Genomic DNA, 13870 nt, shown 5'->3' on the forward strand with positions numbered 1-13870 from the left:
TCTCCATATACCTCAGGCCACTTGCACTCTGCTCCTCCTCCATACTCTGTCTCCCAAGAAGAAAGCAAGTCACTTCATCTCCCCTCCTCTCTCCAAAGGCTCGGCTTTGAGGCCGAGGAGAGAAGAGGGCTTTTTGCCCGGCTCTGAGGAGAGAAGAGGGCTTTCGTGTCCTGCCTTAGCACTCCCCACTCCTCAGACATGGTCCCTGGTGAGCAGCATCCCTCCTGAGGGATGCGGGACGTGGACTTGGACGCAGTCCTCGGTGAGCAGCATCGCTCCTGACGGGTGCGGGACGTGGCCCTCGTTTGCTCGGGGTCCCGGGAGGTGCTGAACACGGTGGGTCTGCTCGCCCTGCGACCTGGAGGGGGTTGTGTGAAACCTGGGCTGATGGAATCGCACAGTGTTTTGTGCCCAGTGACTGCGGATGCAAAACCAAAGCTGTGTGAAAACAAATCTCCTGTCAGCTCTGTGGTGCCTTGCACCGTTCCCTGGTGGTCCGTGTAATCCACACAACGTACATGAGCCATGACTCTTGCAGCGAGGCTCGGGGAGTCCTGAGGCTCTACAGCTGCTGTAAAAGGCAGCTGAGACATCCCGGCTCTTTCTTTTTAAGCATGGGAAGGTTTCACATCATCTTGCTGCGGTGTTTCATCCTTGCACTTGTCATCTCAAACGGCCTTTCAGCGCAGCCTGTGGATCTGGATAGGTGACAACTCGAGAGGTGCCGGTTGTGTTGCCGCCTCAACTAAAGTGTGTGTCAAAATACGTAGGCAAGAGCAGAGGCTTTGATCTATTCATTGCGTATGTTTATTGCAGGGTGTTTGTCTTCAGTTTATCTGGAAGTCTCGCAGCCAAATTATAATCCGGGAAAACTCTTCCCTCTAGCGTTCAGCTGGGCTTGTGCTGCAGCTCACATGCAAAACAGAGCACCTCTGTGGTGTTAGGGAACGTAAAGCAGCCGCCTCGGCAGGGCCCAGGCCGTTGGAGTAGCACCCAGCCTGCTTCAAAACTCCCTGCAGAGCGGCTTACCTGGCTGTATTGCTCACCTGGTTATTTTTTCCTTCCTCCTGCTGTAGGTGAACATCATCCCAATTATTGCCAAAGCAGACACCATCTCCAAGAGCGAGTTGCACAAGTTTAAGATAAAGATAATGAGTGAGCTGGTCAGTAACGGTGTGCAGATCTACCAGTTCCCCACAGATGACGATGCGGTTGCTGAGATCAACTCCGTGATGAATGTGAGTAACACTGCCAATTGCATTGCCTCCAGCAGTTGTGACAAATTAAACTGCTGCACAAAAATGCATCTGAAAGGCAAGTTTCATTGGGATTGTCCAGATGCTATGTCTGTTTGAAAGCTGAGCTGTGGATCTGACAGATGCCTAAGGCTGTTGCCTACAGAATTAATTAAAATGTGACTCTTATTTAATCCCTCTGGGATCTCTGGAGACACTCAGCTCTTCTCTAATATTTGATTTATTTAATTTTTGAAAAATACTTTTGTCTAAAATTTACTCTCTCTACTTTGAGGCTAATTTTCATTTGAGGAGGGAGAAACTTTGAATGAGAGATGTTCAGCTAAGCTTTACTTTAGCCTTCTGACATAAGAAGGCTAAGCAGAGAGAACCTAATTTAAAATAGGGAAGAAAAATTGTTAGACACTGTTGTTTTGCCTCTTTACTATTTGAAGACCAAATTCAGACCTGGTTGAAGCATGTTAAAAATTCTTTCCATTTTTAGAATTTGTCTGTTTCTCAAATTGGAGTTTAGCTACTGGAACAGAAAGAGCTGAAACGGTTTCAGGTTAACGTTTTATGTATTAAGTGGCTTTTTCATAAAATGAACGTTTACCTGCATAGCTGTTTCTGATTAAATGCTTTGAGTTTTCTCTTTCTACCCCTTTGGGTGTTTTGTTTTGCTTTGTTTTTTGTTTTTCTGTTTGTTTTTGTTTTGTTTTTTAACTTTCAGTAGCCAATTGGTTTGGGATCAACTAGGTTTATACTTTGACCTTTCACTCTGATAGTTCTTATTAGCTGAATTCATGGGCTGCTGAAAAATTTAGAGGCTGTAATCTCTTTAAAAAATAACTGCAAGTTGTGTGAATTAGGGAGAAAAATGAAAACTGCGTTTGCTTATTTTCTCCATCAAAATATTTTTGGCCATTCCTCTACCATTTCCATGCTTCTGACTTTGTTTCCTCTTAAATGCTAAGGATTTTGTCTACCTCGTCCTGCTGAACTCAGTAGGAGACAGAACAAAACCTGTCTTGCATCCGGCGCAGTGAAGCGGCGCTGTGCGGGGTGGGAGCAAGCCTGGGATGGGGCCGTTTTGCGGAGGGGGAGGCAGGCTCTGTGCAGCAGCCGTGGCCGTTCCTGATGCGTGGCTTCCCGCTGCCACCGCAGAGGAAAGTAGCGATGACGTGAAGGAGGAAGGGAGAATAAAGCATGCGTTCCTCACTGAAGTTTGCCTTGCAGCAAGATGGCAGGTCTTGGGGAAGGGGGGAGCTTTCTAGAAGAAGAAATATTCTGCCTGCGCTGGAAGACTGGGAGGGAGCAGTACATTGTATTCGTGAACGTTGCAGACGCGCTCAAAAAGCAACGCGCCTGCTCCACTGGCTCCTTTCCTGCACTAAGCAAAGCTGAGGACATTGCCTCGAGGACGATGCCCTGTTTCCTAACTGTGCTTGATGCTTTGCAGTCTTACAGAGCAATGAGCACATGTTGTATCCTGCAAATGTCCCATCCGATGCCCACGCACAAATTGCCGTGCCAAGGCCTGTTTACGGATGTCTTTGCTTGTGCTCTCCGCAAGGCAGCGAGGGCCTCCTCTTGATGTGCGGAGAGTCCGTAGCTACAAGAACAACCAGACATGCAGACAGAGGGAGATCAGTGATGATCACGGCTTTCCTACAGTATTTCCCTGCCCTGCTCAGTCGCAAAGCCGGCATTGCCAGAGAGCTGCTCTGCTGCGCTATGGCCCCGTGCTGCTCTCTGCCCCAATATCCCAGGGCCACGATATCCCAGTTGACAGTAGCGACTGTCTCTGCGCCAGGTATTGGAGATTCAGGGCTTCGGAGGAAAGATCGTTTTGAAGTGGCTTCTGTGCCCGGGTGCGGAGGAGCTGGTGGTTGGGCTGATGCCTGAGAGAGATCAGCCCCTGCCCTGAGTCCCTGCGTCGGTTGTGTTTCAGGCTCATCTGCCCTTTGCCGTGGTTGGCAGCACGGAGGAGGTGAAAGTTGGGAACAAGCTGGTGAGAGCTCGGCAGTACCCGTGGGGTGTGGTGCAAGGTAAGGCTCTGCGAGTGGGCGCCCGGCTGCAAACCTGCCTGTGCGCGCGCACGCGTGCCTCCTACCCTGAGCCCTGGGCAGATTCCCACGGTCCGCAGGGGAGCCCCTGCATCCAAAAGGCTTTTGTTACCTTTGCCTCGCGCTCAGGGCCTTGGAAACCTGGAGTTGTTCTGTACGTGCATTTGTGCTTCTCCTCTCCGTCTCGTGTGTGCAGTTGGCTGACTTTTCACTTTGATTCAATCAGTTGAGAATGAAAGTCACTGTGACTTTGTGAAACTGAGAGAAATGCTGATTCGAGTCAACATGGAGGATCTTCGGGAGCAGACTCACACCCGCCACTATGAGCTGTACCGGAGGTGCAAGCTGGAAGAGATGGGGTTCAAGGACACAGATCCAGACAGCCAGCCGTTCAGGTGAGTGGCCTGCACGTTTAGCAGCAGTTTAGAGCAACAGATGGGTATTGACACCTGAGGAAAATGGGAGGTTTGTAGGCTGTACCCCCAGTGCTGGCCTGGAACATACCAGCATTGGTTTTGAGCTTTGCATCTGGCTTTGGCATTGTTGCTTCCTTGTCTGTTTGTCTTTAAGCAGCGCAGGCATACGTTTCCCCATCCCTAAGCCACTGGTGTCCAAAGAGTCTGGGTTTCGTTTGCTTTCTTACGCAGCCTCCAGGAAACGTACGAGACCAAAAGAAAGGAATTCTTGGGCGAACTCCAGCGGAAAGAGGAAGAAATGAGACAAATGTTTGTTAACAAAGTCAAGGAGACGGAGGCAGAGCTGAAAGAGAAGGAGAGAGAGGTGGGTGTGCCAAAAACCTGTGAGAAGAGCCCAAAATACACAGTCAGGCATAAGATCTGGGTCTGGGCAACGTATGAATCCTCTAAAGCATGTGCACATCTTGAGCAGACCGTGTTAGCCAAAGCACAAACGCGCACCTTCCCCCGCTCAGAGGAGGGGATGCAGGGTAATGTTTTCAAAAGAGCATTGCTGATTTGGGTGCCTCCGAAACAATCATCTTCCCCTTTGTGCAATGTGCAAGACTGGGCTGCTGCTTGATCAGCAAAGGGCGGTGCAGAACGTCTCGGTGAGCAATTATGTCATATCAGCTTAACACATGAAGACCTAATGGGCAGCAGAGTAAATGGGACAGCTAGGCTGGGTTCCTCAAGCTCAGTCGTGTGAAGCCATGGGCAGCTGTCAAGACTGGAAACAGGCTGACCCTCCTCAAACCAGTGAGGAATGGGAGAGCCCAGTGTCGCGTCCCCAGGCCTGTGGCAGGGCTGAGGACTGAGCTGAGGTCCTCTGTGCCCTTGCCCCAGGGCTCGCTGTTTCTCCTGCTTTGATACGTGGTGACAGGCAGCGCTGAATTTGTGTCTTCACCGCTTTGGTGAAGCGGCCACAGCTCTTGCATGTTGCAGAGGCCCTGGGTGTCTGGTGCCTCGTCAGCTAGGCTGGATCCCTGTAACACCGTGGGGACTTGTGTGGGACCTGTGGTTACGCTTCCAGGGGAGCAGGGCTGAGGGATTGCAGCCTAGCAGGTGTAGTGGGTGTGATAATTAGAGAGCCTGTCTCCTGCCAGCTGCATGAGAAATTTGAGCACTTAAAGAGGATACACCAGGAAGAGAAGAGGAAGGTGGAGGAGAAGAGGAGGGAGCTGGAAGAAGAGATGAATGCCTTCAACAGGCGGAAAGTAGCGGTGGAAACCTTGCAGTCCCAATCCTTGCAGGCTACCTCACAGCAGCCACTGAAGAAGGACAAAGACAAGAAAAAGTAAGTGATCTAACTCAAATCATTCTCCTCTGCCACTGGGTGTGTTTTCAGCTGCTTTTTTTCAATTGCTTGGACAGCAAGCAGAGGAGTGGATTTTAGAATCCTGTTTGCCACCCTTCGGACTCCCTGCCTAAGAGGAGGGAAGGATGGGGCCTTCCTGTGCCCAGGCACTGCCCTGGAGAAGCCGTGGTGGCTGTAAATGGGCTTCTCAATTCTGGGCTGTTTTCCAAAGGCTTAGAGTCTGGCGATGTTTGTCCTTGCCTCTACGTTAGCCAGCTCGAGGGTCTGTGGGAACGGTTTGCTCCTGGAGGCAGACAGGAAGGTGACTAGGAAAAACCTGCATCTTCTCCCCAGCAGAGAGAAGTGGGGGACTGTGTTGACACAATTTTAGTGACTTATAGGTGTGGTCCCCTGCTGTGCATCACCTTACTGTGATCTGTAGATTTGGGGCCCTCTTTGTAGAGTGCTATTACTTTATTTTTTAGAGGCAGAGCTACGAAGAAGGAAACAAAGCAGCTTAGGATGAAGACACATTGGAAATTCATTAGGGCTCCATGTGAAATAGGGCTCAGATACAGTTCTGCTTATTCTGGATTGCTGAGGAAGCTGTGAGGAATTCTTATCTTAGTTTGCTGCAAGTAGCATCCTAAGTGACGTTGCAGAAGCCAGTAGGACTGTGGAGCAAGGGTATGTAAATAATGCTCTTCCAGCTATCTGGTTGTGTAATGATCGAGCAGGAATGAGGGAAACAGGTTTAAAAAAAGGGGGGGGGAGCATAATTCTGCTTCTATTCAAGTCATCCTTCAAAAACCACTGGTTTGGGAACAAATTGGGAAGTGAACCGTCACGCAGACTGGTAACTGTTATTCCAGCAGGTTTTTTTTGTTCCTTCCCCTTGCATGAAGGAACTTAAGTGTTCAGATTACCATCTATCAAATCCAGAACAGCTAGCGGCAATGCTGTCTGATCGTTTTAATGATGAAAAGAAAAAGAACATCAAGAGTAATAACACCCTGGGTTTACTCCTGACAGCACAGCGTTTGGCATCACGTTGCTGATGAGATCTTGTGCTCTGTCATTTCTCTGAAGTGAACTGTAGTACTGGAGCAGCTTGTTCTGCGTACTGACACGCCAGTAATTTGTTTCTTCCTATGGGAGATAACAGTATGTATTTTACATATTTGCTTGGAATGTAAATGCGTTGGTGTTAAATACAATACCAAAACACCCTTTTCTCCGCATCTGTCAACATGCACAGAACCCAAAATGGCTTGTAAAATATTGTGCTGCAAACAGGGTTTATTCCTGGTAAATTCACGTACAAAGTAGGGGCTGAATACTGAGGCAGTCTGGGGCCCAGATCCGCTTTGCAGAACACGAGCGGGCTGAATTGCAAGCTTTAACTTGAGCGAGCGATGCAAGGCGATGGGACTTCTCAGCAGCGATGCACTAAATGTGCGCTGGCCAGGCGGAAACGTTGCAGCTTCCTGTCTGCTCTGTCTGTCTGTAACAGAAAGGTTTCCTGCGCTTTGCTGGTTTTGGTCTACCTGCGGATGTAATTGCAAGCACCTCTCCTGTTCTGGGTTGTGCTGCTTGATTAAAAGCTGGCTGCAGTCAGAAATGGGACCGTGAAAAGGCAACTTCGGGCGGCGCGTTGAGCGAGGGCCACGACACGCGGCTCTGCGTGGCGAAATGTTCTTTGGTGCCTTGGTGGGAGAGTGAGGGAGGCTCTTCAGGTCCCGGGCAGTGCCAAGGAGGGCAGCTCCAGACTACTGTTCCTAGGAATAAAATAATAGATTAAGGCAAGAAGGTGGTTTGGCGCTGGGTTTCTGCACAACCGTGGAAGTCTGCTGTGGAGACGGTTGTGAGGAAGTAAAAATGCAGCCGGTTACAAAAGTGGTGTTTGGGGGTTTCTGCTCCAGCAGGATAGCTAAATGCATAACCAGAAGTTCTCGGGAAGGCTCCTCTTGCCTTGCCTTGCCAGGGGCTCGTCTTCCCAGACCCCTTTTCCTGGGGGATGTCCAAAAGTGCCGGGGAGTCTGGTGATGCCCGTGTGTACGAGAAGATGGAGGAAGAGCACGGTGCTCACCCATCCCACCCGCTGCGTTCCCAGGGGTTTGGTCTCACGCGAACCGCGCAGATCTCGTTGGTGCTGGCGGGGTCGGTGTGTGTACCGGCGAGCTAGGCATCGACGTCCTCCCTGGCGTTCGGGTAGCCTTAGCAGGTGGCAATCAGTGAACCGGCGGCAGACGGTGCCCCGGCGCCCGCGGCTCCTCGGCCCCCGGCGGCAGAGAGCCGGGAGCTCCCCGGGAGAAGCGCCGGGGCAGAGCACGGAGGGAGCCGCGGTGGGACGGCGCTCGTGGAGGGGGCGCGGGAGAGGGCTGGGCTGGAGCGGAGGCTTCGAGCGGCGGAGACGGGGGTCCTGCGTCGTGGGGCCGGAGAGCGCGGGGGCGCGAACGCCCGCAGGGGAGCGGGACCCGGCGCCCGCCCTGGAGCGCCGCTGTGCCCGCGAGCGGGGGGCAGCGGAGGCGCGCGCGTCTCTCGGGTTTTACGTCTAATAGCGGGTGAGCTCGCAAGGCCTGGGAACGCAGCGTGGTCTTCGGGGGGAGCAGGGGTGAAGGCAGGGGTCTTTGGGGAGGCAATTTTTCATGTTTTGATTTTTTTTTTTTTTTATTTTCTTTAAAAGGTAGTTGAAGATCTTATTGCCTCATATTTCAACATTAGGGGTTTTAGTAGGTTTAATAAATAAAATCGAAGAGGGCGATGGGAGAATAGCAGGAGCTGGCGGGGGGGAGGACGCGTTTGCCGAGGTTGTCCGCCGTGTTTGCCGTCGCCGAGCGGGCCGTGCCGTGCCATGTGTCGCTTGCTCTGTTCGGTGAGTCTTCCCGTGCCGGACGTGCTTCAGATGCCTTCTGTGCTTGGCTCTTTTTTTTTTTTTTTTTTTAAAAAACATATTTCACTACATTTTGCTTTTGTTTAATTTTCATAACTTTAATTCATGCTTTTTGTTTTGTTCTGTTTCTTTCAGTTAATCACACACAGACTTTCAGGCCAAGAGTGGACTTGGTACTTTCGTGTGTTAAGTTGCTTGAGTTTCCCACCTTGTGATCCTTCTGTCATAACATTGTGTGAGTGGACCAAAGTGAAAGAGAAAATGAGCATCTTCCGCGGTGGCAGTGTAACGTCTTGCTGTTAACTTGTCAGTAGGCGTTAAGGACGTAAACTTACCGCGTAACTTCTGTTTGTTTGCTTAAACAAAGTCAACTAATCCCAAAAGCCAGGAGAAGTTTTGTTCTAAACCTAGTGATTAAGCAGCCGTGTGTAAAGTGACCGTAACTGTCTGACCTGCTCTTACCCACCGCCTACGTACTGGCTTTCTGGATTGTTTCTAACTGGCGAAGGTGAGTGCTTGAGGCCCGGCGTGGCCTGTCCCCTCGCATACCTTCCCCCGTACGCGCGCAGCCGCGGGGAGTGGTGTGAGGAACGCTGAAACACTTGTTTTCCCAACAAGATCCTTGATTTGAATAAATTTAGAACGGGTGAAAAACCCAGTGCCTGGAACTTCTGCCCTGGGAATCGTGGTCTGAGTAACCTTCATTCCGGTAATTACACACTTTAATCCTGAGTTTCTCTAAACACTTGCTATGTCATGTATAATATATAGAGAGAGAGTGGTTAATAAAATTCATGTGACAATGTTTTGATTTTTCTTTACAGCTAAAGTAGAACACTTAATTAGGAAGATTTCTCATAAGAGCTTGTTGTATAATGTGGATTTGCAGGATTTGTGTAACTTCTCTTGTCTTTTACCAGTGTGTTTTACTCTTGTGGAAAAACTATTTAATCGGTCGTCTTTACTTTTAGATTGTTCAAAACAAACAAAAAAAGGCAACCATAAACGTGTGCCTGACAAGCAGAATCCCCTGATATTGAGAACTATGCACGGCATTTATGCTGATATTTATGCTGGGGTTTTCTTTAACACTTCTGCCATGCAGACAAGTCATAGCCAAGCTTTCCTGGCAGCTCAGCTTGCAGGAGTAGTTAGGATCGACAGCGCTTTTTCCCACTCGAACCATTCTGTGATGAGGCAGGACGATACCTGGATAGAGACTCGCTGGCTGTGGTGTTGTGCACAAATAGACAGACCCAATTCCATCAGATAATGGGCTAAAGGAAAGCGAATATTTTATATTAGCGCCCACGTAGTGTGTTTAGAGTTTATGAAAACACTGGCTGGCTAAGTGTTAGTTGCAAATGTGTGCATTTTTATTTACTTATTAATGTTATAGGAGTTCTCTTTTAATGTTTGTCTCTAAGCTAATATGTTAGCGAATTCCTCATTTGACTTTTAAACAGAGGTGCGCAGCTTTGAACCTGAGCCTTTACAGGTCTGTTCGAAGGCAACGTTGTGCTGGATTGTAAGATGAGGTTCTTCAACTGGCATATCCCGTTAAAGCAGCTCTCTGTCTTGTCTTTTTTTAATATATGCTCAGGTGTTGAACTGTTTTCATACAGACATTGGCCTTTTATATGGATATACTGAAAGTCACGTCAGTGTCACTTGATGCTCGTGTGAAAGAACCTCATGAAAATTCCCCAGGTACATTTTGGAACAGACCGTTTTTAAAAGAGTAAAAAACTATACGCACTTAAGAGTCTGCTGAAAGCTGAACACTTAATTTTTAAGGCTGTGCCTCTAAGCTAGATATATTATAAAGAGTAATTTTCAGTTGTTACGGGGGTTAGAGCGTTTTTCTAAGAGAAGCATACAAGGAACACAAGGTCTTGTTACATACGAGAGGACAATGCAGATTCCCCAGGGACTAAAATCCACTCGTGTGGCAAATCAGGAGTGTGATTTCGACTCATGGAAAAACTCTGCTGCACTAATTGCATGAGCAAGCAACACTACTCGGTTCCTGGCTTTCCTCCTCACAGGCCGATGTTGCGGAAGGCTGGAATCGAATTCCCCGCGATGGTGCTGCGCGTGCCGACAGCGGCCTCGCGGTCGGGTTGCCCGTCGATAGCTTTCTCCCGATCAGGTGCTGCTGCCGGCAACATCTATGCAAACGGTTTCTTTCTGACCTGGCTCGTCAGAGATCCCCCCCACCCCAGAATAGCTGGTAGTTAAGAATAATGAGAGCAGTGAAAGAGTAAAAACTTCCAAATCCATGGGCATTGTGGAGAAATTTCCAGCTATTTCTGATGAAGACATGCAGAATGTATGTAACTATTTTAATGGTGACTATTACATATACATTGTCTTTGTTGCGATGGACATCATTTTTCCATGTAGTTTTTTGTTGACCTTAACTTCATTCTGGCCACTCAACTCTTTAGAGCAGTCAACATAATAATTTCCCCAACAAGACTGAGTTTGGTTTTTTTATTGTTGGTTTTTTTTTCTCTAGTATTTGATTTTTTTTTTTTCTTTTGGTCTGAAATGAGATTTAAATATGTGGTATATAGGGTAGTTCTGTATCTTATTATTTAACAAGTTATGAACATGTTGTGATGCTGATCTCACTACAGTCTGAAGATTTACGTCCTGTAGGCTAGAAGAAGTGAAAAAGAAACCCTTGAGAAATAACTGAAGCTATTCGGTTACACATCTTTCAGCTGTTTTATACATTTATCTGTAAAAGGTTGGTATTAATGAAAAAAAACACTCTCTTTTTTTTTTTAATCATGTAAACATTTATCACCATGTATGTTGTCTGCTTTCTTATTTACGATGTGTTTCGGAGGGCTCTAAGTGCTGTGGGCTCCGTGTCTGGGTGCAGCGGACCCCCGCGAGGTGGGGAAGGGGCCGCTGGGCTCCCACCGAGCGCTTGGGGAGCTGCCTCGGAGGAGTTGGCGTGCTTCTCCGACCTGTCGCATCTCTTGGCTCTGTCAGTCACAATGTGTTGGGGATTGTGGGGGGGTTTTTTGGTTTTGTTTTTTGACTTTCAGTTCTTTCCACATACTTTGTACTTTTTTTTTCTTTTATTAAATCTCACATTTATTTTGAGTTTTGTGGTGTCATTTATTTAGCAGTGGTTTTCCTCTGTTATCTAGTGGATCTCTATTGAAATACTAACGTGTGATGACCGAAAGCTTACCTGGATCTCAACAGTTCCTATATGACTGTTGTAAAAATAGGGACCTTTGCCATCACGCAGTACGTGGGGACAGTGCCTCCCCCCTATTCTGGGAGAAATCCTACGGTAGCAATTCAAATGTTGTCCCATGTGGGCAAAAGTTGCCTTTAAGCTTGTTAGTGCTCTTGCTTTGTGGGATGCTGTGACTGAGAGGGGAGGTTCAGCACCAGTTTCACTGCCGTAAAGGTGCCCCAGAAGAACTATTTAAGGATGGGGTGAAAAGGGAGCAGAGGCGGAGGGTGATAGTTTCCTAATGGTGCTTCCTCCTAACGTTAGCAAGAGCTGTATGTTTTTCTGGAGAGGCACAACATGCTCTTAGGTCACGTCAAAAAAAAAAAAAAAGCGCACAGTTTTAGTTTGGGGTTTGTTCTCCAGGGAGGTTTGCTGATGAAGTTTTTCCTGGTTTTGGTGTATGATCTGTGGGGCGTTGCTACCTATGAAGTTATATTTGGTTTATCTAGTGTCTCTCTGATTTTCTGGTCTATGAGATCAGTTTGCACTTGAACAGGACAAAGCAGAAGGTGGAGTTTGGCCGATGCGCAGCCTCTGCTGAAGCAGCGCTGCTGACTGAAGCCCCAGTTTCAAGAACAAAAACAAGTCGGTGGCACTGGCTGCTTCTGAAATCTTGTTAGCAATGAGAGGACTGTGCTGTTGCTGCGGGAGTTGGTTTGTATCAGAGAGATCTTTGCTTTTTACATTTCATACGCCGCCCGCTTCAAAGGCGGGGGCAGTTCTGCTCACTTTGCGTGCAGCCCGTTCCCATCGCTTGAGCCTGAATAGGGACTAGAGCTGATGCCAAGTGGTCTCTCTGAAATGTTTTGCAACTCTTTCCCTCCAAATACCTTTAAAGCCAGCTGTTCCAGGAAATCAGAGAAGAGAAAGTGCGTTCAGGTACATGACAACTAACTGGGAAAGCGTAAGGAGGCAGAGCAGCTGGTCATCTGAAAGACAGGGCGCTTGGTCATTTAGGACAACGTATGTTGTCAAGTGCTCCTCTACAGGAGTGATGTTAAGATTATTCATTAATTTGTGTATAAAGCTCCTAAAAATGCTTGCAAGGGATGAGAAATGCAAAATATTATTATAAAAACATTCCTACAGTGAGATGGATGCTCTCCTTGTTTCCCAGTTTCAGGAAAAGCTGGGCCTTGGCGGGGGGCCGCTAGGCCAGACCGGCTGCGGTTGTGGCAAAACGGGGGCAGACAGGAGACGGAGGCTGCTCCGTAATCACGGACTTCTCGGGTTTCCCCTTTCAGCGCTCTTACCTCATTAAAATTTTAAATCAACCCTCTGGTTACCAATTCCAAACAAGACCTTGGCTGCCATAAAAGCTTCCCCAAGGTGGGATGGTTTAAAGTCAAACGTGTCTCTTAAGTACCCCACCCTGCCTGCGCATTATCAGGCGGCATACGTTAGAGTTGTGCTTTGACCTTTCATGCTGTCTACACTTAATGCAAATAACTGAAAGTTTAAGTATTGATTCTCTTTTGTTCTTTCTGTAGCTTTTTTAGTCTTCCCAGTGCGTGCTCCATAACATCAGGAAGACATGTTAATTAGAAGATTTATTAAGGCCAAAACATCTCATGCAGAAGAAATTAATTGGTGCTTTCACCTTAATGCTTGCAGTATATTGCACAGAAGAGATTATATAGCAAGGACTAAGATGCCTCTCGATGGGGAAAAATTGGCTTGATCAGGTTTCTTGATAAGGTTGAAATCTAAGCTACTTGCCAAAAGATAAATTGCGAATTAAGGCTAATGCATGGCTTGCACTTAAACCAAGACACTAATCTCTGGGTGAGAACCCACACGCAGTATTTAACACTGTGACCAGACGTCTAAGTGGAAGAGGAACAAAGTGGTGCTAGTGGGAGACCAGTGTTCAGCGCGCTGCTGAAGCTGTCGTCGTAATGGGATTTCCACTTGTTCCTCTCCTCACTGTGGTTTGGGATTGTAACTAGAGAACCCGTTAATGGCCTTAACCAACCATCCGGACGCTTCCTAGCAGTAACTCTTCTGTCGAGCTTTCTTCCGTAGACTTACGGCTTCTGTAACCAAAATCTCCCAACCCCTCATGTGTTTAGCTTTTGTAGGGGTAACACACGTGCCTCAACTTAACCCCCTTTGCCAAAGCTCCCTGCCCTGCTGCCGTGCTGGCGCTTGCTTCTTCGGTTACGGGTAACTGCCTCGCCGCGCCGGGCTCTCCTGGTAAACCTTGGATGTGTGCAGTGATAACGGACCCGCTTTAAAGGACAACTGAATGCACTTTGTTTAATGGAGGGGAAGCAGTTTAAAGCTGGAGACCTGGAGTTCCTGGCTGTGAGCTCTGTACTCAGAGCAGACCGACTGCCCTGTGCGCCAGCGGCGGGGGGAAGCAGTCCGTCTGTGCCCCTCTCTGACTTTGCACAGGAATACGGAGAAGCCAAATAGTTCTAGCTTTGTTTTAAAACTTGTAAACTAATTGCAGGAATGACCTGCTTGTACCAAAGCTGGGTTTAATAAAAGCAAAACTGACTTGTTAAACAAACATATGTTAAAAACACATTTTGTACATTAAAGATGTTCACTGTCCGAGTTGCCCACTAGTATTGCAGTTTCCCTCTGTACTTAAATACTCTGTGTATTTGGGTATAAAATACCTGCCCTGGCCCTGGCCCTGGCCCTGGGCTGG

At 48.1% G+C, this 13870-nt stretch overlaps 1 protein-coding gene across 5 annotated transcripts in view; it reads left to right on the forward strand.

The window, feature by feature from the left end:
• The window catches only part of SEPTIN8 (septin 8), a 41097-nt gene extending 28260 nt beyond the window's left edge, over window positions 1-12837 (forward strand). For 3 of the 5 annotated variants that reach the window (XM_068960124.1, XM_068960125.1, XM_068960127.1), the window contains exons 5-10: window positions 1077-1238; window positions 3190-3286; window positions 3531-3699; window positions 3952-4084; window positions 4866-5056; window positions 8085-11069. In XM_068960124.1, coding sequence (XP_068816225.1) covers window positions 1077-1238; window positions 3190-3286; window positions 3531-3699; window positions 3952-4084; window positions 4866-5056; window positions 8085-8088 — 756 coding nt within the window. In that variant the 3' untranslated portion in view covers window positions 8089-11069. Of the gene's footprint in view, window positions 1-1076; window positions 1239-3189; window positions 3287-3530; window positions 3700-3951; window positions 4085-4865; window positions 5057-5541; window positions 5815-8084; window positions 11070-12701 lie in introns of those variants that run through there. The other 2 variants (XM_068960123.1, XM_068960122.1) reach the window with 2 other exon arrangements.
• Window positions 12838-13870: the final 1033 nt, after the last annotated feature.

The sequence above is a fragment of the Struthio camelus genome, chromosome 13 (assembly GCF_040807025.1).
Source record: "Struthio camelus isolate bStrCam1 chromosome 13, bStrCam1.hap1, whole genome shotgun sequence".
Classification (NCBI taxonomy): domain Eukaryota; kingdom Metazoa; phylum Chordata; class Aves; order Struthioniformes; family Struthionidae; genus Struthio; species Struthio camelus.